The sequence below is a fragment of the Carassius gibelio genome, chromosome B18 (genome assembly GCF_023724105.1).
Source record: "Carassius gibelio isolate Cgi1373 ecotype wild population from Czech Republic chromosome B18, carGib1.2-hapl.c, whole genome shotgun sequence".
Lineage (NCBI taxonomy): Eukaryota > Metazoa > Chordata > Actinopteri > Cypriniformes > Cyprinidae > Carassius > Carassius gibelio.
Window position 1 is genome coordinate 3,115,305 of NC_068413.1, and position 23,980 is coordinate 3,139,284.

General features: G+C 35.0%; 2 protein-coding genes and 1 long non-coding RNA gene across 3 annotated transcripts; all 3 read left to right on the forward strand.

Annotated features, from left to right (window-relative positions):
- Positions 1 to 1,422: 1,422 nt before the first annotated feature.
- LOC127977074 (CUB and zona pellucida-like domain-containing protein 1) lies at positions 1,423 to 9,258 on the forward strand. The gene is made up of 9 exons (XM_052581763.1): positions 1,423 to 1,542; positions 4,519 to 4,712; positions 4,804 to 4,944; positions 5,079 to 5,131; positions 7,632 to 7,810; positions 7,895 to 8,295; positions 8,411 to 8,507; positions 8,816 to 8,999; positions 9,088 to 9,258. Exons 1-9 carry the CDS (start codon positions 1,423 to 1,425, stop codon positions 9,234 to 9,236), a joined length of 1,518 nt encoding a protein of 505 aa, XP_052437723.1. The 3' UTR covers positions 9,237 to 9,258.
- A 3,486-nt stretch (positions 9,259 to 12,744) lies between these two features.
- On the forward strand, positions 12,745 to 14,165 carry LOC127977837 (uncharacterized). Its single transcript, XR_008158371.1, has 4 exons — positions 12,745 to 12,794; positions 12,918 to 12,957; positions 13,361 to 13,459; positions 13,881 to 14,165. It is a non-coding gene; the product is annotated as an uncharacterized LOC127977837 (long non-coding RNA).
- Positions 14,166 to 17,106: 2,941 nt separating this feature from the next.
- LOC127977707 (uncharacterized) lies at positions 17,107 to 22,298 on the forward strand. Its single transcript, XM_052582721.1, has 13 exons — positions 17,107 to 17,272; positions 17,918 to 18,123; positions 18,201 to 18,338; positions 18,458 to 18,596; positions 19,385 to 19,865; positions 19,949 to 20,090; positions 20,177 to 20,320; positions 20,405 to 20,463; positions 20,547 to 20,722; positions 21,011 to 21,411; positions 21,486 to 21,582; positions 21,727 to 21,919; positions 22,080 to 22,298. Exons 1-13 carry the CDS (start codon positions 17,150 to 17,152, stop codon positions 22,220 to 22,222), a joined length of 2,442 nt encoding a protein of 813 aa, XP_052438681.1. The 5' UTR covers positions 17,107 to 17,149; the 3' UTR covers positions 22,223 to 22,298.
- Positions 22,299 to 23,980: the final 1,682 nt, after the last annotated feature.

Here is a 23,980-nt window from a genome sequence, read left to right on the forward strand (position 1 = left end):
ATGCAAGTCCAAGAATATGTTTGTATATTGAATATTAAAATAAATATATTTAATTATATAATTTTATTTTTAATGAAAAAAAGGAACAAAGGGCATTACAACCTCAAGACAATACATTTTTCATACATTCTTTGGAGTATAGCATCAAACTTATCCTCAATGATATGTGTACACAATCCATTTTTCCCACTGCTACATTTTTCCAAATTAAGTCAGTAACAGTAAATGCAAGTTTCTCCATACAGTATATTTAGTTTACAATTCCCAACCACTGATCCATTGTTGGAGGGTCAACCTGGAACCATTTCGACTGCTTGCTAAGAGTATTTTATCACTGTCTAGAACTAGCAGGTGTGTCCCTCTCGGACATATGCAACGCTGTGGGGTGGTCCACGCCCTCTACATTTGTCAGATTTTATGATCTAGATATGCGAGCCACTCCTGGCTCTTCTGTTCTCTCGCCTTAGCTGTGATACGGACACACACTAGGTAGGGATTTGGAATTCTGGCAGCGTGGGCACATCGTTCCCCAAAGTGTTCGACGCAGCTCGAGTTCCTGAAGACGAATGTCCCAAGATAACATATGTAACCCTATTTCCTCGAGGGAATGAGATGCTGCCTCGCATCGCCATACTTCTGGCACCCCTGCTGGTGCTTGCTTCCCTACTCGAAGCTGAAGCCAGCACGTGCTTTTATAGCTTCCTGGTTGCTACAACACCACGCCCATGATGCCACGCCCTTCCATTGTACAGACTGCATATGATATTCAGAGTCGGTCTCGCCAAAGGCATTTCCCCAAAGCGTTCGATGCAGCATCTCGTTCCCTCGAGGAACTAGGGTTACATACGTAACCTTGGGATATTTTATGTATTTTTCTCTGGTACAGTGTCATGAATGAAAAATCCAACTCCTCCCCTAATATTTTTCCAGTTTATGCTTCCACGTCATGCCAGTAACGTTGTATTTTTGAATATGTCCAAAAAAATCTGGAAATGATTAGCCATTTAGGTTCCACACTGCCGCCAACAAAGGCCCAGACTCTGTTAGCCTCTGAGTGTTGCTGTTAATTTAGGAGTTAAAGAAACTTATTAAATTCCTTCCATTTCCAAACTCTTGCCAGGATCTGAAGTTTGTTGTGTTTGCCTGTGTAACACATACAGTATATCTATCCAGACTTCTTCTGTTAATTGAGAGTCTGATTCCCATTTTTGTTTAACATAGTTTATATTTCAGTCTTGTGGTCACAGTACTGTGCAGTGTGTCCAACTTCAAAGATGAAAGATTTAAAAAAATGCCAATCATTCTTTAGCAGTGTTTTCCTTTACTGGTAATCATGCCAGATTATAGACTTTCATTTCCTCCAGCAGATACAATAAAACATAAAGTTGTTCCCAGATGCAGTACACTTCACTTCTGATCAGCATGCATCTAACCTCTCTGCTCTTGGCTGAGCTTCTGCTGGTCACTACAGCAACAGCATCACACTTTTATGGAGGCTCAATGACCTTCAACCCAAGAAGGAATCATGATGGATCATACAAGGTGAGAATTCCTGAATTATAACTGTATCAATAGCAGCCATAGTCATTGTTGGGTGAATTATAATAAAGTGTAAAACAAAATATTAGATTTATTTGCATTTCATTTTAAAGCATTTAGCAAAAATATATGATTTTTATAATTTTCATTTCATTTTTGAAAGTTAGATTAATGTGACAACAATGTTGCTTTTAAAATGTGTTTTGTTGAAAATACATGCTTTAAAAATATTTTGTAACTTATTTCATTAGATTACTTAATTTGAGTATTTTAATCTAAATACTTTGGAATACTTTGGAACACTTAAGGTAAGGGGCATATTAACTTTGATGTCTTGTTTTTTATGTCAACCTCATCTAAATAAAAATGGGTTGCATGAATGCATTTAAAATGGTTATAAATGCATTAATATTGCTATGAGATTAATGTTTTAAATATAAAATTTTGAATATACAAAAAAAAATGATGGGAGGAAAGTATTTTTTAAATATTAATAACTAAAACTGCCAATAGGTAGTGGCAAAGCACTGTCTTAAAGACAGTCATGGAATCATTTGATTCATTCAAAAGGACAGATTAATTCAGGAATCAAGCAAGTGATTTCATTTAAATTTCGTTCAAAATGCGTCTTCATTAAAATAAATAACTGACATTTAAAATCAAAGTAATCACTTTGGTTATCTAAAATTCTATTTGAATGTAACTGTAATTTGATTGTCACCCATTTATAATGTAACTATAACATTGTTCAGATTTTGTATTGTAAATATGTAACGGTGTTACATGTATTTCATTACTCCCACACCCTGTTTAACAACCAAGCTACTATTTTAACCTTTGTAAGCTTATTAAAAGTTGAATTAACCACTTTAAGAAATTACATATATGTACATCTTTGTGTTGCAACAAATTATGTGAATCTGTATTTTTTATTTTTATATTCAATAATTCAATAAACCTGCATTTTGAAGTTTGGCTACACATATGCTTGATAAACATTATTTCTTCAAAGCCATGTGTCAACCTCTATCAAGTAGCTATTTGGTTAAACTTGAATATAACTGATTTTTTTATAAATGCAATCAACAAAACTGAAGAAACTTATCTTTAAGAAACACTAATCACCATACTGGTGACATAAGATGTGTTCAAACAAAACATCTCTTTAAACACTTGTATTAATCCTCAAATGTCACCAGGAATTGACAAAATATAATTATTATTACACATACATTATTCAAGTGCTAAGAATAAGGAATTATTTCCCCCATTACAATGCTTCAGTGGTCCAATTCTGCAGCTTGCTAAATTTAATGTTGTCAATTAATAAAAATATAGCAAACGCATATATAACATCCGTCAGTAAATATTACTTAGGGTAGATAAGTAAAAAAAAAACATTGATAAATAATAAATAAAATAAATAAATGAGAACACAGTTCTATCTTCACTTAAAAGATCACACTATTTATTATGGGTTTATAATTTAGATTTTTTTTAACAGTATAGCAGGTAGTAGTTCTCTTACATGCATCTTTTCTGCACTTTGTTGTTTTCGATGAGAAAATTTGTGAATGTAGATTTAGAATTCTACCAGTGAGCACATCAGGAATCCAGTGTTCTCTGCAGTGATGAATAAAAAATCCCTCTGATTTGACACTGCATCCATAAGCTCAAAAGAAATGTGTGTGATTGATTATAATGCTCAATGCTGAAAAAAAAAGTGCATAAAAAGAAGGCTGATGCAACTTAAGCAAATCTACTGTAAATTGCCATAATAATAAATCCCTCATTAATTTCTGCCCCTAGAGTGTAGTGTTTTATAGTACAAAGCCGCGTTTCCACCGCAGGAACTTTACCCAGGAACTAGGTACTTTGGGCCGGTACTCTTTGTGATTCCACCACAGGAACCAGGAACTTAATAAAGTTCTGGGTAAACAAATGCACATCAGAAAGTACCTGCCCCTACTTTTTTCAGTGTTCTGGAACTTTTGGGGCGGGACTTGGGTGCTAAACATGCTGATTGGTTGAGTTCATGCAGCATTGTGATTTCAGCCACCATTTCTTCTGATCATTTTCAAAATATTACTATTATTGTGTCATGAAATATAATTTTACAAGTATTTCAGGCAATACTTCTAAAATGTTTCACCGATTTCGGAGACGTGAGCTCCATGCGATCAGCGGGAGCTCAGAGCTCATGTATCTGTATAGAGCAGCCTCACCTCGGCTAGACCTTCTGATATGTGCCTCTGGCTCTGATGTCTCTTTAGTGCTTAAACATAAAATGTCGTTCGTTTTGGGTAAATCTAACAGGTAATCTTTGGTCTGTATTCAATTTATCTATATATTAAAATGAAAATAAAAAAGGCAAATTTAAATAATATTTTGCTTTATTGTAATGACTGTATATATACACATTTCCCTGAACTAAGTAAATTTCTGCTGCTATTATCATGTTCATATGAAAACGAAAGGAGGTAGTGGTATTTGATATCCTATTTCGTTTTATTGTATATGTACAATGAAGAAAATTGCAGTAGCCAAGACGGGCAGACTGATGTTGTCAAGTACGCTGCTGTTTGCAGAATTACTGGATTTGCGTCATCGAGGACATCACACTACCGAGTCGAATGCGCAAAGTCCAAACTACTGAGGATGCATGTTCAAAATCAGTGTACTTTGTATTGAGAAACACGGGCAGACCTACGTCACCAGTCTATTTGCCTAATCTCAATCCCTGGCTCCACCTAACCAAGTGTCGAGGTGTCCTTGAGCAAGACACCTAACCCCAGCCGCTCCTGACGAGCTGGATGGTACCTTGAATAGCTGACACCGCAGTCGGTGTATGAATGAGTGAGTGAGTGAGTGAGTGATGGATGAAAGTGCTATATAAATGCAGTCCATTTACCATTTCTGTAAATAGATTGTTGTAAATATTACACACTGCATAGTCAAACTATAATTAAAATATTTCAGGTTGAGCTTCGCTTCAAGACAACCTACCATTCCTGTAATGGATATGATCACTGGCAATGCAGCTCTGGAGACTGTGGAAATGATGTCAGTACTGTGATTGGTAAAGTAGATTCAAGTCCAAATGGCGGCAGCTGGTGTCAGTCTGAGGGAGTGATAACAAAGATGGTTTCCACCAACAGCCCATTCCAGATCCTGTAAGTAAATATATTTACAACAACCGAATCATTCTCTAACAATGCAGATCTGAAAAAAGTGCAAATATTAAATGTTTATATGTTACAATAGCAAAAGCAGTTGCTGCTGGATTTACAACACAGTCACAAATAATGGAGACTGGAGTCTTCTCACTTACATTGACCTTGGTGTGAGATCGGACACTTCAGAGCCCAACCGATCGCCAATATCCACCACCCTACCATTTCTGAGGTAAACCAACTGTTTAACAGAATTAATGAAAGCTTATAGTGTGCATTTATCTAATTTTCATGATTTGCATTCAACACGATAAAGTCACGCAGTTCTACGCTACAGTAATGATGCCATATTGTTTTGTGTTGCAGGGTTCCTCAGAACTGTCCCAGGAGGTACAATCTTTTAGCGTTTGATCCTGATGGTGACCATGTCACATGCCGATTTGGACTCAGACAAAACCAGGAGTGTGGAATCTGCAACCAACCTGCTGGTTTTACACTGAATGAGGTAATAAAAATATTAGGAATACTAAACCATGGACATAAAATTTATTTTAAGATATGAGGAAGGCAGTTTGGTCAGTGTAAGAACCATATGTATACATAAACTTACATATATGCAGTAAACTATCAAATCCTTTGAAAAACCTAATTTGGATAAAACACTGCAAGTATATTAACACCTTTGAGCAGCTATTTCAACCCTTGACCTGTGTTCTTATGTCTGGGTTTAAACATGTACATATTTGCTGGATGACCAAACTACACACAAGTATTTTACTTAAGTATTTCAGTTACAGCTTTCATTTTTCATTCACACTTTTTTTTATTTTCTTCAAAATGTAGCATAACTGTTCTCTGTCATATTTGCACACATCGGTCCGTGGAGTTTATTCTTTTGAGCTGGTGCTAGAGGATTTCCCCATTCGCAAGATTACTCTGTCCTACACCAACCAGCCTTCAAATGAAAAATTTCCAATCAGTTTCATCAGAAACCGACGTGATGCTTATTATCATGGAACCACTATGGCACCTATGACAACTTTACAAACCACAATAACAACTGATCCAACCACAATAACAACTTATCCAACCACAATAACAACTGAGTCAACTACAACAACTGATCCAACCACAACAATAACTGATTTAACCAAAACAACAACTGATCCAACCACAACAACAACTGATCCAACCACAACAATAACTGATTTAACCACAACAACAACTGATCCAACCACAACAACAACTGATCCAACCACAACAATAACTGATTTAACCACAACAACAACTGATCCAACCACAACAACAACTGATTTAACCACAACAACAACTGATTTAACCACAACAATAACTGATTTAACCACAACAACAACTGATCCAACCACAACAACAACTGATTTAACCACAACAACAACTGATTTAACCACAACAACAACTGATCCAACCACAACAACAACTGATTTAACCACAACAACAACTGATCCAACCACAACAACAACTGATCCAACCACAACAACAACTGATCCAACCACAACAATAACTGATTTAACCACAACAACAACTGATCCAACCACAACAATAACTGATTTAACCACAACAACAACTGATCCAACCACAACAATAACTGATTTCACCACAACGACACCTACATCCACAACAACAGATTTAACTACAACAACTGAGTCAACAATTATGTCACCAACAACGACTGATTTAACCACAACAACTGATTCAACCACAATGACCACATCTGAACTTACTACAACAACAATAGCCACTACTACACAAACAACAACCACATTTCCAATGACAACCACTGCAACAAAAACAACTTTGGCATTGAGTAAAATACCTCTTCAGTTTTCGCTTCAAGGTATGTTTGTTGGGAAGTTTAGTGTAAAGTATGCTTCAGAATGATCCTACTCCTATGTTTGATTAAATATATACTGTGCATATGTTTCAGTTGATGGTCCGGCACCATCTTGTACTGAGGGTGAATATCTACCAAGGTTTCTCCACCCAACTCCACATCATGGAGAACAACTGAATGCTCGTGTAAATCAAGGGCTTGAGATCAGAGTGAAAGCATCTGCATCTTTTTCAAGGTATTAAGAAAAACTTTTTATTAAAAAAAAATAGTTTAAAGCTTATACTTGAATTTTGAATATCATATAAGCATACTACTACATATGTCTGCCATGCTTACTACTTATATTATTTCTTACAGATATAAAGCTATGAAAGTAAGAGCAGTAGAATAGTATGTTATTCTAAATTTGGCCATTGAATTGGTGTGCAGTGCTCTGTAGTGCCTTCCAGAGTGCAGGAGTTTAAAGAGGTTTTGATGTCTATGATGGTTTTGCCCAAATTCAGAAGTCCACACCAGTAGTTTGTTGTAGCCTATTCATGGTTGTGCACTACTACTATTACTTACTAAACTTTTTGTTTTGTTATTGTGGTTTCTGTCATCTAGAATCATTGATGTCATCATTAGTGGACCTCTAAACAGCACAAAGTACAAAACCACCACTGGGGAATATGTGATCAACTGGACACCAACTGCAGAAAACTATGGCCAACATTTTCCATTTTGCTTCATCGCAGAAGGACAACATGGGTATATTTTACTAAGTGAATGTATTTTTTTTTACCACTTTATAATCACATTATGATTGCTGATAAAAAAAAACCTTTCTATTTAAGATCTAATATTTACCACTCTGAGATGAGGTGCGTTGTTGCAAAGGTGAATGGTAAAGGTGGGTAAATCCATTAATTTAATTCAATTTTATGATAATGCAGACCCAAATAAATATGGCTAATGAATGATAATGGTATTCATGAGTGAAAAATGACATTAACTTACTTAAATGAAATAAAAATTGACTATGGGTCCATGTCTATTATCTAAATTTTCAGGACCTGAGGCAAATGTAACCTGCTCTCAAAACTCAATGTCAGTGACAATTAAGAGATCCTCCATCAAAAACCTCCATGGTGACCACTTGAGACTGATAAATCCGTCTTGTCGGGTTTACACTAACAGTACCCACCTGTTCACCAACACACTTCTAAATGACTGTGGCACCCAGATTGAGGTGAGCAGTTTTATCATCAACATTTACAATCAGATCTTATGAATTACAGAGCTTAACTATTTAACAACATCTGTTTCTTTGTAGGAGAACAATGATGAACTCATCTTCAAGAATAAAATCATTACAGTTGATGATCCCAGGGACATTATAACCAGAAAGGATAACCTAGAAATTGAAATCCAGTGCAAGTACCAGAAAAGAAGCAATATTACTCTGGAGTTCGATACTCACAGACCACCAATCAGTATCTCAGAAAAAGGTTTTGGCACATTCAACTATCAGTTTGAGTTTTTTGCTTCAGCAAATTTCCAGAACAGCAGGCATCCAGAATCTTACCCACTTGAGTATGATGTGGGCGACAAGATCTTCATGAAGATTGAGCCCGTCACTCCAGTCCTAAACACAGAGATCTTCCTCGAGTCATGTATGGCTATTCCTTACGATAATCCCAATTACCCAGTCTCCTATCCCATCATCAAGAATGGGTGAGATTCCACAAACATTATTGATCATTTGCACTTTTTACTCATGCCAATGCTAAATGATAAACTTGTCTAATCAGTTTGTCGCACAAATTAATAAAGTGCTTTTTAATTTCAGATGCATTGTGGATGAAACAGTTAAATTTTTCTCAAGTCACCAACCATATATCCAGTTTGAAATGGAGGCTTTCAAATTTATTGGGTTCCATGACCAGGTTAGAGTTGCACACACTCACAAACAAAACACAAACTAAAATTTGGGATCAGTAGGGTTTTTGGAAGAAACCTCTTATTAATGCTCATGAAACAGCAAATGGGTTAGCAACATTGTTGTGCTGTCATGCAATTGCATTATGGGCCATTTCAGTTGCTGTGCCCCACTGACTTCCAATAGTAATGTTTTTTTTCCGAAAGCAGGGTTTTCTCTTATATACTCTGATAGACTCCATAAGAGAATACCGAAATAGAAATATTCCTGTTTAACCCTGCCTTCTGTCACTGTCCCTTATCTTATCCCCTTTAGGTGTTCATCAGCTGCTCAATCATCATATGCCAGGCCAACAATCCCAACACCCGCTGCGCTCAGGGCTGCATCAACAGCACAGTCGCTCCACCGGCCCACCACCAACACAAAAGAGAGGCTCCCATCCAGACCGGCAGTCACTTCATCTCCCAGGGTCCCCTGCGGCTGAAGAGGAGCGCATCTCGTAAGCCAAATCCTTCATTCACCTTATCTAACTGATGATTGTGTACACTAAATGTTGTTAACCGTTTCAAACTTTACTCACATTTCAGAGGTCGCCGTAAGCCCTGGACTAAATCTAAACCTTGTTGTCATCGCTGTTTGTCTTGTGGCAACAGTAGCCATGGTGTGTGGAGTGATCGTCAGCAGAGCCAGAGAGAAAAAAATCAGATACAAACCTGTGTCATCACACGACTTTTAGTTATGTCAGATCTGTTTTTTTTATTTTTCAAAGCATAACGCTGTATTTGCCTTTGAAAACAGAATTAGCAGATTCAAACAGCTCTGATGATGGGAGTCTCTGGTCAAAGTGTGTTTTTCTTTCTTTTTGTACCCATTTTTAGTAATGTGAGTTTAAAACAGATTGGGAATATATCAGCAGTCAAACTTTAGTTTGGGGCTCAATTTTCACCATTAACTGACCACTAACTATGAATTTAATAAGCTTCTAATTCAATACGCTTCTAATTTGCTGCTTATTAATAATTAGTAATTAGTTGTTAAGTTTAGGTAGGTAGGGATAGGGGATTTAAAATACTGTCATGCATAATATGTGCTTTAAAAAAACAATATGCTAGTAATATGCATGTTAATAAGCATCTAGTGTATAGTTGTAATTGGTCCCGCTACTAAAGTGTGACCATATCAGATAACATAACATAACATAACAGATATCAGTCATCAATTTACAACCAATTCAATCAGTTAATTTGTGTAATTACTAAAAAAATCTGCACAAAAATCTCTGTGAGATAGTTTTTTTATATATTAAGATGTTTTTGCAATTTTATACGTTGAAACTTTTTTTCTATGTGTTTTGTTGGTATTATTCTTCATGAAAAAATAACTGGAAGCATGCCTCATTTCTTTTAAACGAGTGTTATTTTATACTTTCTGCATTAAACATTTTGATTCATCATGGCTACAATTGTTGTTTTGTTCAAATTATGTTATTCTGATTCAGTTTTTAAAGTTATTTCAGAGCAATTGCTAGGTTGTTTCAACCCAACTTTGGGTAAAATATGGATTAAGCCATTTTATTTATTTATTTTACAATAACACAAAACAATGGCACTGGATGAAGCCATTTTTAGGTTAAAAAAAAAAGTATTTTAAAAATTTAACCCGACAGTTAGGTTAGTTCATTTTTTTACAGTATGCATGCTGTAAACTGTGAGATATTATTTGGCTATATTACTCAGCTACTGTGTAATAATATAGGCAAGCACCAAGACAAGATCTAGTCTCACATAACCATACTTGTAATAAAATTCAGTTCATTCAAATAATAGTGCAAATGTCTCCATGAAAGGTTTAAGAGATGACACCAAACAAATGTAAGCAAGCCACTGTTTTCACATTGAAACATGTTTACAAAATGAAGCATTTGTGATTAACAGAAATTGAAAGAGAAGCTAAAAGAGTTGTTAGGTAGCACACCCTTGTGCTAAAAATCAACAGCATTCAGTTGAGCCAAAGAAATGTGACATGCAGCTGGTATCAGACAACACACCTGTTGAATGACAGTGGTTACCAGTACATTTCTGCAGCCTGCGTGAAAAACAAAGTTGCTTTGTTTTCACTTTAAGACAACAAATCAAGCAACTGAGCCCAACTTTTATGCATTGGTATTTGTCACATTCTGTTCTGTTCCAGTTTCCTGTGATTGTTGACCTAGTGTTTGCCTGTTAGTCAATTAAGTTCACCTGTTCTTGTTCATTGTTATTTTACGGGGTTATGTTTTACTATTGTTTCTGTTGTTCTGGCTGTTTCTATTTCTAGAGATAAGATAATTTCTGTTTTGTTCTGCACATCATGCATTTACTACCTGTCTGTCCTGCATTTACTATGTGCCTATTCTGACCAACTTTTCAATAAGGTTTGACTTTATTTACAATACACAATAATACAAAATTATTTTATGTAAATTTGACTTGTAACTATAGCATGTATTTGCTAATATACATTTAATTTATTTATTTAAAGGTCATAAGGAAAAATATTTTAAATTATACAGGCAAAAATTGATAAAAAATAATTTTATTATAATTGAACTATTTAAAAAAAAATTATTTCTTACAAGTTAAATTATGTCACATACAGTATATTGTTGGTTCAAATTGATTTCTGCATGGTTTTAAACAATATTTTGAGTTGCGAATTTAAATAAGTGAAAATGAATATATATTATTATGAATAGCATTATGAATGAACAGGAATTAACAATTAGCACAATAATATTTTAAGTATAAATTGTGATGTGAGGGAAAAAGGTGATTAGTGTCAAAATAACATCAAACATAGATTATAACCTAACTCAAACAAATAAAGCAAAATTAAACTGCTCTGCTCACGTTCATCTAAGGCTACATACGATTACAATAATTGCTTCAGGCAAATGTGGGAGGGTTGGATTTTATTAAATATTGCATCTGTGTGCAGTTATTCAGAATTAATCACACCCCATCAGAAATCTAGTTTAACTAGGTGCTATTCACTGGTAATCAGCCCTCAGCAAGCCTTTTTTTATTATGAAATTATAATCATTCATTTTTTTTCAAATTTTCCACACAAACACACTTCCAGTCTATGTATGTAAAAAAAGATATTAAATATCTATATATGTTATAGTTTTTGTTTTAGAATATTATAACTTGTGTTCTAACTATACTGTAAAAAGTGCTACACCCACACAGTAGGTTTTATATATTTTAAATAGTTGTAATCTAGTTTATTTTATTTGTTTTATACTAAAAAGTATAAATATACTTCCTCTTTACTTAAAATATATCACTTTTTACATAACAATATATTTTAAGTAAAACAATAGCAATTTATTTGGGTAGCTTTTTGTATGAGTTTATTGTGTACAAGAAATGTTATAAAAATGAGTTGACATACACAATTTATTTGAGCAGCTGTCGATGTGGCATGTGTGTTCATCAAACTTAAATATTTGAAATAAAAAACACATAAAAATTAAGTTGGATTTATCCCTTTTTCACTGGCGGGGACTTTCCAAGGCAGATGCTTCCTCGGCACTTCAACTGTCTGAAAGCTGCAGCGGATCTAAATTTCACAGACTGATTAACACGGTAAGATGTGCAATTTTTGGCAGATTATTGGTGATGTAAAGTCACGCAAAATCGTTCACTCAACTAGGAAGCTAAAGTAAGGTTTGCAAATTGTACTGTATAGCTAGCTATCCTGCACACATGGCAAGCTAAGTTGGCTACACAGTGCTAAGCAGTGAAGTCTTGTATGCAACGATCAGAAGACAACAGCAGTTAAGACCGTGTTGTTAATATGAAATTAAACAAGTGCTTTAGTAATGCCTATTATGTTTTAAGACTACTTTGGCTTTAATTTTACCAATAATATCATTTTTAATCGTTAGTTAGCGTTAACTGACAATATAATTCACGACTGAAAACATTTTGTAACATGATTTTGATGTACAATTTTCATGGTAGATGAATTTAAAATGGGTTTCAAAAGATGCATTTTGAGATTTTATGTTTTCAAGTGATATATAATGTTTTTTAAAGTGTGATGGAGAAAAAGGCAACAAAGAAGACTTTTTATATATGTATATATATATATATATATATATATATATATATATATATATATATATATTTCAAAGTGCTGTGTACTGTAAATAAAGGTGACTTGACTTATTTAATTTCATCTTAATAACAAAAGTTTCCGGTGGGGCATGCAGCTATCGTGGGGTCCTTGTGTTATCAGCAGCAGAGTTGTAAGTGCATTTGATAGCACTGGCTCAAAACCATAAAACTATTTTTAACCTGTTACTTAAATATTTTACATTTACCACTGGTTTTTAAACTTATTCTAACATGCATATTTTTTCTGTCTTTAGGTAACCAAGCGTTTTTGTTACCTGGGGTCTTCAGATACAGGTAAGAAAAACTTCAGAATAGATACAGTTAAAGCTATAATTATTCCCAGGTAAGTAAAACATAGGTAAAATTGCAAACAATAGTGTTGGCTCCATACAATTACATTTCTGAATTAGGTTTTATGTACCAACCACCAATAGAAGGCAGATATGATCACCTTTCTGCCTCCTACTACTGCACTAATAGAAGCTTGATTCATATTAATAAATACAGCCTACATGGTCAGTTAAATCTCAATTTTGTGAGATGCTGGTGATAGTGTGAGATCTTGTACAGTACAGTGGTAGTGGTGTATGTATAGTACAACCTTTTACATCAATTGCATGGTTGAAATACAGAGGTTCTCTAATTTGTGATACTGTCATCAGGCAGTGAATTTTGATCAGATTTTACTTGTTGACAGGATCCGTCTGGCTATGTGGAGAAAAGGAGAGAAGTGGTACTGAGATGCCTGATTGAGTACATATGGGAGGGAAAGGAAGACCTCATCAGTGTCCACCATGTATGTACTGGGCTTAAAGCTACTTATCTAATTTCTGTCTGTATGTTATTACTATTGTGATGATATGGGGTAATTACTTTGTTCTTGAAATATATTTAATACAGTAATGTGATGACCAATAAGGTACAGGCAAGGAAAATTGCATTGTTTTATTGTAATGTATCCTTTGAACCAGAAAAGACAACACTCATGCTACAGTAGATCGTGATAGTATAGTACCAACACTCTATGACATTGTCATGGTTGACTTCACTCTGGTCACATGCTCTAGTCAAAGTATCCATCTAGTATCCATCACCTTAAGCAACTAAAAAGTACAACTTTGACTTTGTGTCGTATCTGTCTTCTACCAGTCTGCTATATTCATCTCAATACCTGTTTGTCTGACCAAACTCTTGATTCTTTTTTGTCTCCCCAATAGAGTCATGATGAAACACAGGTGTACGCTGAGCTTGGCAGTTCCCCACTGAAAATATACATGCGCCATCAGCCAAACACGATTGGGATTATCACAGTAGAAGGACAGCCCATGGTCAGAGGTGTGCCAAACCTGTAGAAAACCTCCTGTTTGGACTTGTCTATGCCCACAACCTCTAATATCACTCAAATCTGGTGTATACTTCTGAGATATATCACAGGCTCTTTGTGGGATTGGACCCTATGCATACTTTTGTATGTTTTGTAGGCACTGTTAAAAGTGACACTAGTTGACATTGAATAAATGTTATTGTCTTTAATCTGTCTTCCCATCTTTTTCTTCTTCAATTGAATTTGTAATTGTTATTGACAAAGTCTGTTTATGTAAAGTGATTTACTGTACTGCTTAGAATATAGACATTTAGATGTATTTTCTGAGGTAATAGCCAGGACTTAATTAAAATGTTTATTCTCATTTGATTAGGTTAAATTTACTATGAGCATAAAGTTCATAAAACCTAACTAAAATGAGTACAGCTTACTTGTAGCAGCACATAAATACGTTACATCTACCAAGAAAATTAGGTTTATCTAACTGACTAATATAGCACTTATTAGTTAACTCAACTTGATTTTGTTGTGTTTGAATTAAGTAATTTTACTGAGTTTATTATACTTGAAAAAGGCTGCAAGTTGACTCAACTTAAAACATCCAATGCAGTCACTTGCCTCACTTTTTATAAGTTTGATCTAGGTATTACTTTTTACAGTGAAATTCCACTTTATAAGAGTGAAAGTAACAATGAAAATGTTTAAAACTGTCACATAAAAATATCTTTATGATTTATAATGCTGCTGTTATGTTGTCATGGCTTGGTGCAAGCTGTAGCAATAGACTTATTATTGTTATGTCAATCAAAATACATTGAAAAGGCTTCATTGTTAATCATAAAGAAACGCCTTTGTTGATGTGTTGGCAGTAAGCTAGTGCATTATCATAAACTAACAATAAACATTGTTTTTACAACATTTAAAAATACAATTTCTGATATGAACGATGAATAAAGATTATGATTATGTCAATCCAGTAAATAAAAATAATAATTGTTTATCGTTAGATAATGAAAGATAATGCATCAACTAATGTTAACAAACTGCACTGGCATGTTTTAGAGATTGAATGCAAATCAATTAAATTATATATAAATTAATAAATAAAACTAATTGGACATGTACAGTGTATATTTGCTGTGACTCTATGATGCTAACATTGTGCCTGAACAGGTTATTTACTGAAGTGAAACTAAAGTAAAAATAACTAAACACAATACACCTGTGGCTTGAAAGATTGGGTAGGACAAAGGACTATTCTTGTTATGATATATAAGATTTCTCCATGTCTTGGGAATTAGTCATTAATCATATGGCATTCATCAGATCTCATTAATATACGGATCAGACGGTAACCTGAATTCTCAAAACTACAATTCTGCATTCTACATGAACACAGAGTTTGCAAGATCTTTGTAATTAAATGTAATTAAATATAGATTGGAAGGATTTGGGACGTCCTGTGTAGCCAGATCAGCCTAAATCTGGTCCACTTTGCAACCAATTTTGACCCACATAAAACTGCGTGCATAGATAAAATGTAATAAAATAAATTTTACATTTCAAGAAATGTGTGTACACTTTTTGAGCATTTGATTTCATCCAAAAAGTACAAAATACCAATTATTTTACTCCAATACATAAAACACTGAAAATAGAGCTGGATAGATAAGAATTAAAATACATTATAAAATGTTATAAAACAAATGTTAATGGAAAATACATTTTGTTGGAAATTGTGTATGTTAGAGTGCACTTGACAGTCTTAAAATTTATTTATTTTTTCCAAATAACAACATAAAGGTTTTGTTGTTGTTGTTGCTGTTTGTTTGTTTTTTGTTTTTGTTTTTTCATGTTCCCTTGAACCTATAGTACTTTGAATAAATTCTTAGTAATCGATAGTGAAAGACTCTTTGACCAGCCTGGAATGCTCAGATTACATCTTTTTTTCCTTCTTTTTCAGATGACAGATTACAGGTTATTTCAAATAATATTTTTGAATATAAAATCTACACTTGATTTGGTCCTATACACATGAATGTAAAATAAAATATAATAAAATAACTCAAATGCTGCACTGCACTGTATTCATAAATTAATGTCAACAATAGGGAGAAGCAATCATGGAAATAAATCAGACAGAGAACGTAACATGCCATATTTAAAATAGGATAAGAATAGATTAAAATAAAGTAACTGTTATTATTTTTGAAGAGTATTTCTCTCTGACCTTTGAGATTAATTGGCTAATCAGATATATCTGGGATAACAATTACTCTTAAAAATGAATGAAAACAATTTCAACAGTTTAATTAGTAAATTATATTATATTATGAATTATATATTATGAGGATTTTTAAGATTATAATGCTGTTTGTTGTCACTGAATTTCATTTTTAATGATTGATCTATAACACCAAAATGTAAAAAGAGAAAGGAAAATACATTCTACCCACAAATATTCTGACTCTCCCAGTGTTTGATGAACAGGTTGAGTTTCAATTCAAGCTATTCTTTAAATGCATCAGGAAACACTCGTCTATGTCTGAAATCCATTTCAGATCGTTGTATGTTTGAGATTTGATCTTTCACTGCGCTGTGGTTAAGTCGGTTGGCATTTGAGAACGCAAACATCTATTGTTTAAATAGATTTATATCTTATGTCAGGTCATTGTTATGTAGGAGTGCTATCATTAAGAGGGAAAAAAAAGATAATAGAGCTAAAAAATATTCAAAAGGATACTCAGATGTGTACTTGAAAATGGAGTGTTATCCATTTTTTGGCAATGAGATTTTATTTTTTAACTCAATGGAAATTATACAGTATTTAACATTGAAGCTGTGCAATAAAAAAAGTATTTTCACATAGCATCTTGCCCTTAGTGGACACACAATGTAATAATTTGCATGTGATTGAAGAGGTGTGTGCTGTAAGTAAGTTCCGATCAATGGCTAGTTTCAGAATTGATCATGTGACTTCTCAGAAGAAGCAATTAACTACCCTCAAATTGTTTTGTGTGTGTGTGTGTGTGTGTGTGTGTTTCACTGCATCGCACGAGAATGCTTTTGAACCCATCCCTGAATTCCTGCTCACCTGAGATGTATAAAAGCTGCTGCTCAGGTGCGTCTCACAGGTGAAGTGAGCTCAGGGGCTCAGGTACCATGATGTCCTCAGCTGTGGTGTTGAATCTTCTGCTTCTGGTGTCCATTGCTTCAGCAGGACACCACTATGGAGGCTCAGTCACCTTCAGCCCTAAAGGAGCCAATGCAGATGGGAGCATGAGGGTGAGAGTTTATTTTTTATTTGTATTTAAAAAGTGCGGAATTATGCAACACTGCCCTTTCTTTACATTAATACAGAAAAAATGTAAAATGATGAACTTAATTGAAATAATTTTTTTCATTATTTATGCATACAGAATAAAATAACAAAAGAATACATTTGAAATAATATTAGATGTTGGTTGATTCATTCAAGTCAATAAGCTAAAATAATATTTATGAAAATTATTATTCTACACTTGATTTGGTCCTCTGCACATAAATGTAAAAAATAAAATATAACTCTAATGCAATGTAATAATATATCAATGACAGAAATGGGGAGAAGCAACCATGGAAATAAATCAGATGGAGAAAGTAACGTCAATTTTAAAGAATAAATTAAAATAAAGTAACAATTTTTATTGATGAAGAGTATTTCTCTCTGAACTTTGACATTAATTGGCTAAACAGAGATATCTGGGTCTATTACTCTTAAAATTTGAACAGTTTAATTAGTAAATCATATTATGATTTGTTACGATATAATGCGGTGTTTGTTGTCGCTGATTTGCATTTTTAATGATCTATAACATCAAAATGTGAAAATTGAAATAAAAATGTATTCTACCCACAAGTATTCTGACTCTACCGGTGTTCTGTCAACAGGTTGAGTTTCGATTCAAGCGAACCTATGACTGGTGTTCGTCTAGTTGGTGGTCCTGCGCCTCTGGAGATTGTGGCTATGAATCCAGCAGTGTAGAAGGTCAAATCGACAGAAGCTCTAACGGCAGAAGTGGTTACACCAACAGCTGGTGCCAATCAGAAAATGTTGTCACAAGAAACATCCATGGAAACACACCCTTTGATCTGCAGTGAGTAACTGAATTTGTTTCAAATGAATATTGAAATGTACATTCAACATTATCTAAAATACACCGTTGTACCACAGGGACTCCTCGTGCTGCTGGGTGCCTACAGTCAATGGTGTTGGTTCGTGGTTCTTCAAAGCACATGTAGATCTAGGCATAAGAGCTGATACCAATCAACCCAACCGCTCACCTGTCACCACTACTTTACAGCTTCTACGGTTAGTCTTAAATTTACTGAACACAATTGAGAATGCATGTTAAAACTTAAATTTGAAAATGTGATAAAAATATGATTTATATATTTATATATTTGTTTATTTACATTTGTATCCTTTAGTGTACCCCAAAACTGTCCTCGTAAATATCATCTGATAGCCTATGACCCAGATGGTGACCAGGTCAGATGTAGATATGGAGCTCAGCAGTATTCTGAATGTGCCACATGTGACCAACCTAGTGGTTTCCAACTAGATCAAGTAAGAAATGCAAAATATTACCAGAATAATGTAATTTATACAGCTATGAACCAGTGGGAAGGCCAGAGATCTGTGGGTGAATCTTTGTGAAATATGGTTGCAGCCTATTAGTGTGTTTCTGAATGACAATCCAAATCAGAATGAAAAACTTTAAACTTGAAACATTATACATTTATAGCCTACTAAATAAAACAAAATTGAATTAAATAAAAACTAGAATAGGCTAAACCCTATTAGACCAAGGTATTATACCTACAGAGAAGAATGTAAGAATATATTATTTATTATGAATGAAATGCTGAATTTTTTAAAAGCTGTTCATTTAGAACGGTCAGAATGAATCAGTTTATCAGAATGATTCCGTCTTTCACACTATTTAGTTTGAAAAGATTCACTGGAATGAATCAAACTTTCTAAAGCTACAAACGAAATAAGGAGAAGCGTTTAAAACGAACTAATTCACTAGAATGCATCGGACAAGACAAAAAGGAGAGAGAGCAAGAGCGGTTATTTACCTCCACGTGCTCAGCAGTAAAGTAAAACAAATACGGCATTAAAACAGCAAACGTTGTGTTCGTGGTGTTGCATTCGTGAAATAAAATGATTACTCATTACAAAATATGTTTACACAACAGATGTGATTATTTTAGTAATTTCATTTTATCTCCACACAGTAAGAAACCTGTATTCTGGCAGCTTCTATCAATCACCTAATAAAAGCTACCAGAACCGTTTTTGAAAAAAATAAGGAAAAACATATTAATTTGAACATCTCAATTCTTCATTAGCGTGCCTGCACACTGGACTACAGCTATGCCTCCACAACAGGCGTCTACGGATTTGAGCTGATTGTGGAGGATTTCCCCAGGAAGCACACCACTCTGGCTTACACTGATGGCTCCAGCTCTTACAGATGCTCTCTGAGTGGTGGAAGACACCGAAGGTCAATTACTTCGACACCGTACCCCTGGTATTACCAAAGTTACACAACTGTCCCATGGTGGCAACAAACTACTCCCTCACAATGGTGGTTGTGGTGGCAAAACCAACAGTCGACCACCGCTCCACCTACAACTACTCCATGGTGGTGGTGGCAACAGCAATACACAACGGCTGCTCCACCTACATCGGCCCAATGGTGGTGGTGGCTGCAGACCACAACCACAACTACAACAACAGGACCACCTCAAGAATACACAACTTCCATGACTTCACATCAGCGGTCGTACGAACCTTTCAGCAAGCTCCCTCTGCAATTCAGTCTTCTCGGTAAGGCTTTCTCAACAATCACCTGAACATATTAGTAGTATCAGTGTGGCTAATGTGTGTCTTTCTCATTTGTATCACTGCAGTTGATTCAGCTGCTCCTTCCTGCACTGAGGGACATTACATACCTCACTTTGTGTCACCAACGCCACGCAATGGAGATGAAATCCAAGCTACGCCACTCCGTGAAGTGGAAATCCGGGTTAAGGCTGCAGCAGCTTATGCAACGTAATACACATGTGAATGCAATCAATGCATCAAGTTATTTCAATTTTTAGATGGGTGTATAACATGGGTTTATTTTTCATTCTCAGGGTTACTGATGTCATTATCAGCGGTCCTTTGAACATAACTAAGCACGCTTTGAGCACTGGAGAGTATGCAATCAGATGGACACCAATGAGGAACGACCTCGGCGATCATTTTCCCGTGTGTTTCATTGCTGAGAGCATGAGCGGGTGGGTAAACTATTCATATTTAAAATCTAGCAGAACTGAATTTCATACATTCCATAAATATTACTATTTATTATTGATTTACAGAAGCAGCGTTTATCAGTCTGAAATGAGATGTGTCATCATCACCGTTGGACGCCAGACTGGTTAGTAATTCACTTTTACTTGGACAACTATGTTCTGCCTGCACAATTTTGTTATCAGTTCTAATGACTGAACACATTTACAGTGAAAGCAAATGTGATTTGCACTGCAAACAACATGGTCGTTGAAATTGAGCAGCTGCACTCCGTCGGGCTCCACAAGGACTATCTGCGACTCAATGATCCCGCCTGCACTTTGGACTCAAATGGCACTCATGTGTTGGCAAACTTCTCCCTCAATGCTTGTGGTACCATGATTGAGGTAAAACTCTTCTCATAGGCTCAAAAGAAAGGAAGAAATTATCAAAAATTAAATGTTCCTCATGTACTTTCGAACCAATTTAGTTTCCCATCATCCCTTAAACACACAAGTCAGAATTCTTTTTGAACATTGAAAGCTGAGAAATCTCCATCATTTGTGGTGTTTTTTGGTGCTTTTGGTAATAAGTTCCATCCACTTTTGCTGTATGGAAAACAGAAGCTTGGACATTCATGTTTGATGTTTCATTGGTGTGTTTAAAAGTTTTTAATTCTCCATTCGCTTCTACAGGAGGATGAAGAGTTCATCATTTTCAAGAATGAAATTTTCTCAACTGATGACCCGAACAGCATCATTACCAGAAAGCACGAGGTGGAGATTGAGTTCTCCTGTCGTTACGAGAAGAAAAACAACATCTCACTGCAGTTCACCGCACGCAGACACATAACCACCATCACAGAGAAAGGCTTTGGTACCCTCACCTACAGCTTCGGACTCTTCAAAACAGAAAACTACTACACAGAAATCGACGTGACTGCATATCCGGCAGAGTATGAGCTTGGGGAGATGATTTACATGCAGATTGAATCCCAGTCTGCAATCAACAACACCGAGCTTTTTGTCGAATCCTGTGTCGCGACACCATACAATGACCCCAACTACCAAACACCCTACACAATTATCCAAAACGGGTAAGAACAATCAACCATGAGCTGCAGATGCATTAGCATTATCAGATTAATTCTATATCGATTATGTTCTTCAGGTGTATATTGGATGAAACGGTTGAGTTCTACACAAGCCACGAGCCAACGGTTCGCTTCGGCCTGCAAGCCTTCCAGTTCATCGGAATGCACGAGCAGGTAAAAACCTGCTGATTGATTGACTGGATTATGATGAAAGTCGTTTAGCAGCCAACATACTGTACAAAAACATAACGCTGCTACTGACCAATCGGAATTGAGTATTCCAGACAGCCATGACTTCATCTCTCTTTTCCTCCCTAGGTGTTCCTCAGCTGTTCGGTGATTCTGTGCGAGGCCAACAATCCCAACACCCGCTGCTCTCAGGGTTGCGTCAGCAGCACAGTCGCTCCACCGGCCCACCACCATCACAGAAGAGAGGCTCCCATCCAGACCGGCAGTCACTTAGTCTCCCAGGGTCCCCTGCGGCTGAAGAGGAGCGTAGAGGAGCATGAAGGTAAAACTTCAGAAACAAGAAACCATATTCGATTAGAATGATTATTTATGGCATACTATTTTAAAGGGGCATTCAATGAAATATATATATATATATATATATATATATATATAAAATATTACTATTTATGATGTATTGACTGAGATATTTTTTTCCACAGTGTCCTCCACAGTCTTGAACCTGAATCTGGTTTTCATTGTGGGATGTCTCCTTGCAGCTGTTGGCATGGTGTGTGGTGTTCTCATCTACAGAACCAGGAGATCAGACGTCAAATATCAGGCTCTTAAATCAGATGACATTTAATGGATCTTCTCAAAGAATACAAAAAATGTGTCCTCTTTTCTCACTGATAGAAGATTCTGGCTTCAAAAGACTTGGTTGGTCTTTTTTTCTTTTCTTTTCTTTCTTTTTTTATTGTTTTATAATCCATAAATGGTTGTTAGAGTTATTTTTCCTAAATGTCACTGTTTCTGTCTATTAGTGTGTATCTCTGTTATTGCACTTTTTTAATTGCTGATGACAATAAAATATATAAAGAAAAGACAATGCGTATCAGATTGATTTAAAAATAATTTAGATAATGCATATTCACAAAGATAATTAAATGAATAGCTTCTACAGTATATTGTTGTTTTCATCTGTTTTTATTTTCACCAAAGGCATAAGAAATAAGAGCATAAGAAATGCGTTCATGCCAAATTGGCTCAATAAATAAAATAACCATGAAAATATTTAACATATAGCATGATTTGGCTGTATTTTAAAGTGTTATGCTGACTGAAATGACAGTGTTGTGTTGTACTGATATTTCTGGAGTCAGGATATAATAAAATAAAATAAATATAAAATATATTTAAAATAAATGTAATGAAAATATTTATGAGACTGATCCATTGAAACCCACCTGTTCAACGGTAAACACCTTTCACACCAAACAAATCAAAATCAATGAAATGTACTCACCATGAAAATATAGAAAAATATCCAGAAGAAAACTAAATAATATAGTATGAAATATATGTATGTACATATTTGTAACCATAATAATTTTTCACAAAACCTTTTTTTAATTCAGTTGGGCTTTAAAAAAAAAACATCTCAACATGTGACTCAGATGAAATCATATAAACTGTCCAGTTCAGTTCCAGTTTACACACACATACAAAGCAAGCTGTAATTAGTTCTGGGGCAGATCTTCATCAGGTTGCGGAGTTACACTGAGGCTACACATCAATTGTCAAAGCAGCTTCTAATGTGATGGCGTGACTCTGAAACTCAAGCTTGTCAGCACAACACTGCATTGTAAGGAACTGATCAATTAACAATTGTTCCAGTATATGTTTACGTACCATGTCTCCTTGACGAAACGATCGCACCTGATCATACGAGTCCTCAAAATGAAAGCAAAAATAACCAACGCCAAATATTTTTGTCTGTTTTTGTTTTACTTTTAAATGCATGGGTGGAAAGCACAGTCCACTGACAGGCGTTCAACTCATTAGCATTCAGGCGCAAAACACTATCAACACAAAGAATCTGTGCACTCTATTGAACAATAGTCACAGATAGTATGACAAAAATAAGATACTATCAGCACAAGAACTGTTCAGTAAACTTACACTCGGCTGATAGCAAGTTCTGATGCAGACGGGTGATCATTGGAATTTTTAATTGGAGCTATTGTATCACTTTCTGTTCTGTTATTGCTCATGAAAGAGAATTGGAGAACATTTATAAAGCTGTCAGTTAATGTCAGACACTGATATCATTTGTCACAATGTCATTCAGCTTGTGAAACTTACTTGTAATGTATAGAAATATAAACTAAATGTTCTGAGATTGTGTAAAGCAGAAAGTCGTTTTATCTTATTTTGGATTCATTTCAAACCCAATACATATCTCAATGTACAATGTAAAAGAATATCAAAATAAAATACAGAGCTTTTTGAAACATAATATAACTACGGGATTTCTACAGGTTTAATTGAAGTAAATTAAAAACTTCTAAAAGAGTTTTTTAGAAATTTTTTTTTTTTAATTAGATAATGAATTGAAGGGAAC

Bases quoted from the DNA above. Each gene is read 5' to 3' on its own strand.
- LOC127977074 (XM_052581763.1), top strand. From the start codon at position 1,423: ATGCATCTAACCTCTCTGCTCTTGGCTGAGCTTCTGCTGGTCACTACA. The intron at 4,713-4,803 runs GTAAGTAAATAT...ATGTTACAATAG, and splicing joins AACAGCCCATTCCAGATCCT to CAAAAGCAGTTGCTGCTGGA. The intron at 4,945-5,078 runs GTAAACCAACTG...TTTGTGTTGCAG, and splicing joins ACCACCCTACCATTTCTGAG to GGTTCCTCAGAACTGTCCCA.
- LOC127977707 (XM_052582721.1), top strand. From the start codon at position 17,150: ATGATGTCCTCAGCTGTGGTGTTGAATCTTCTGCTTCTGGTGTCCATT. The intron at 20,321-20,404 runs GTGGGTAAACTA...ATTGATTTACAG, and splicing joins ATTGCTGAGAGCATGAGCGG to AAGCAGCGTTTATCAGTCTG. The intron at 20,723-21,010 runs GTAAAACTCTTC...TCGCTTCTACAG, and splicing joins CTTGTGGTACCATGATTGAG to GAGGATGAAGAGTTCATCAT.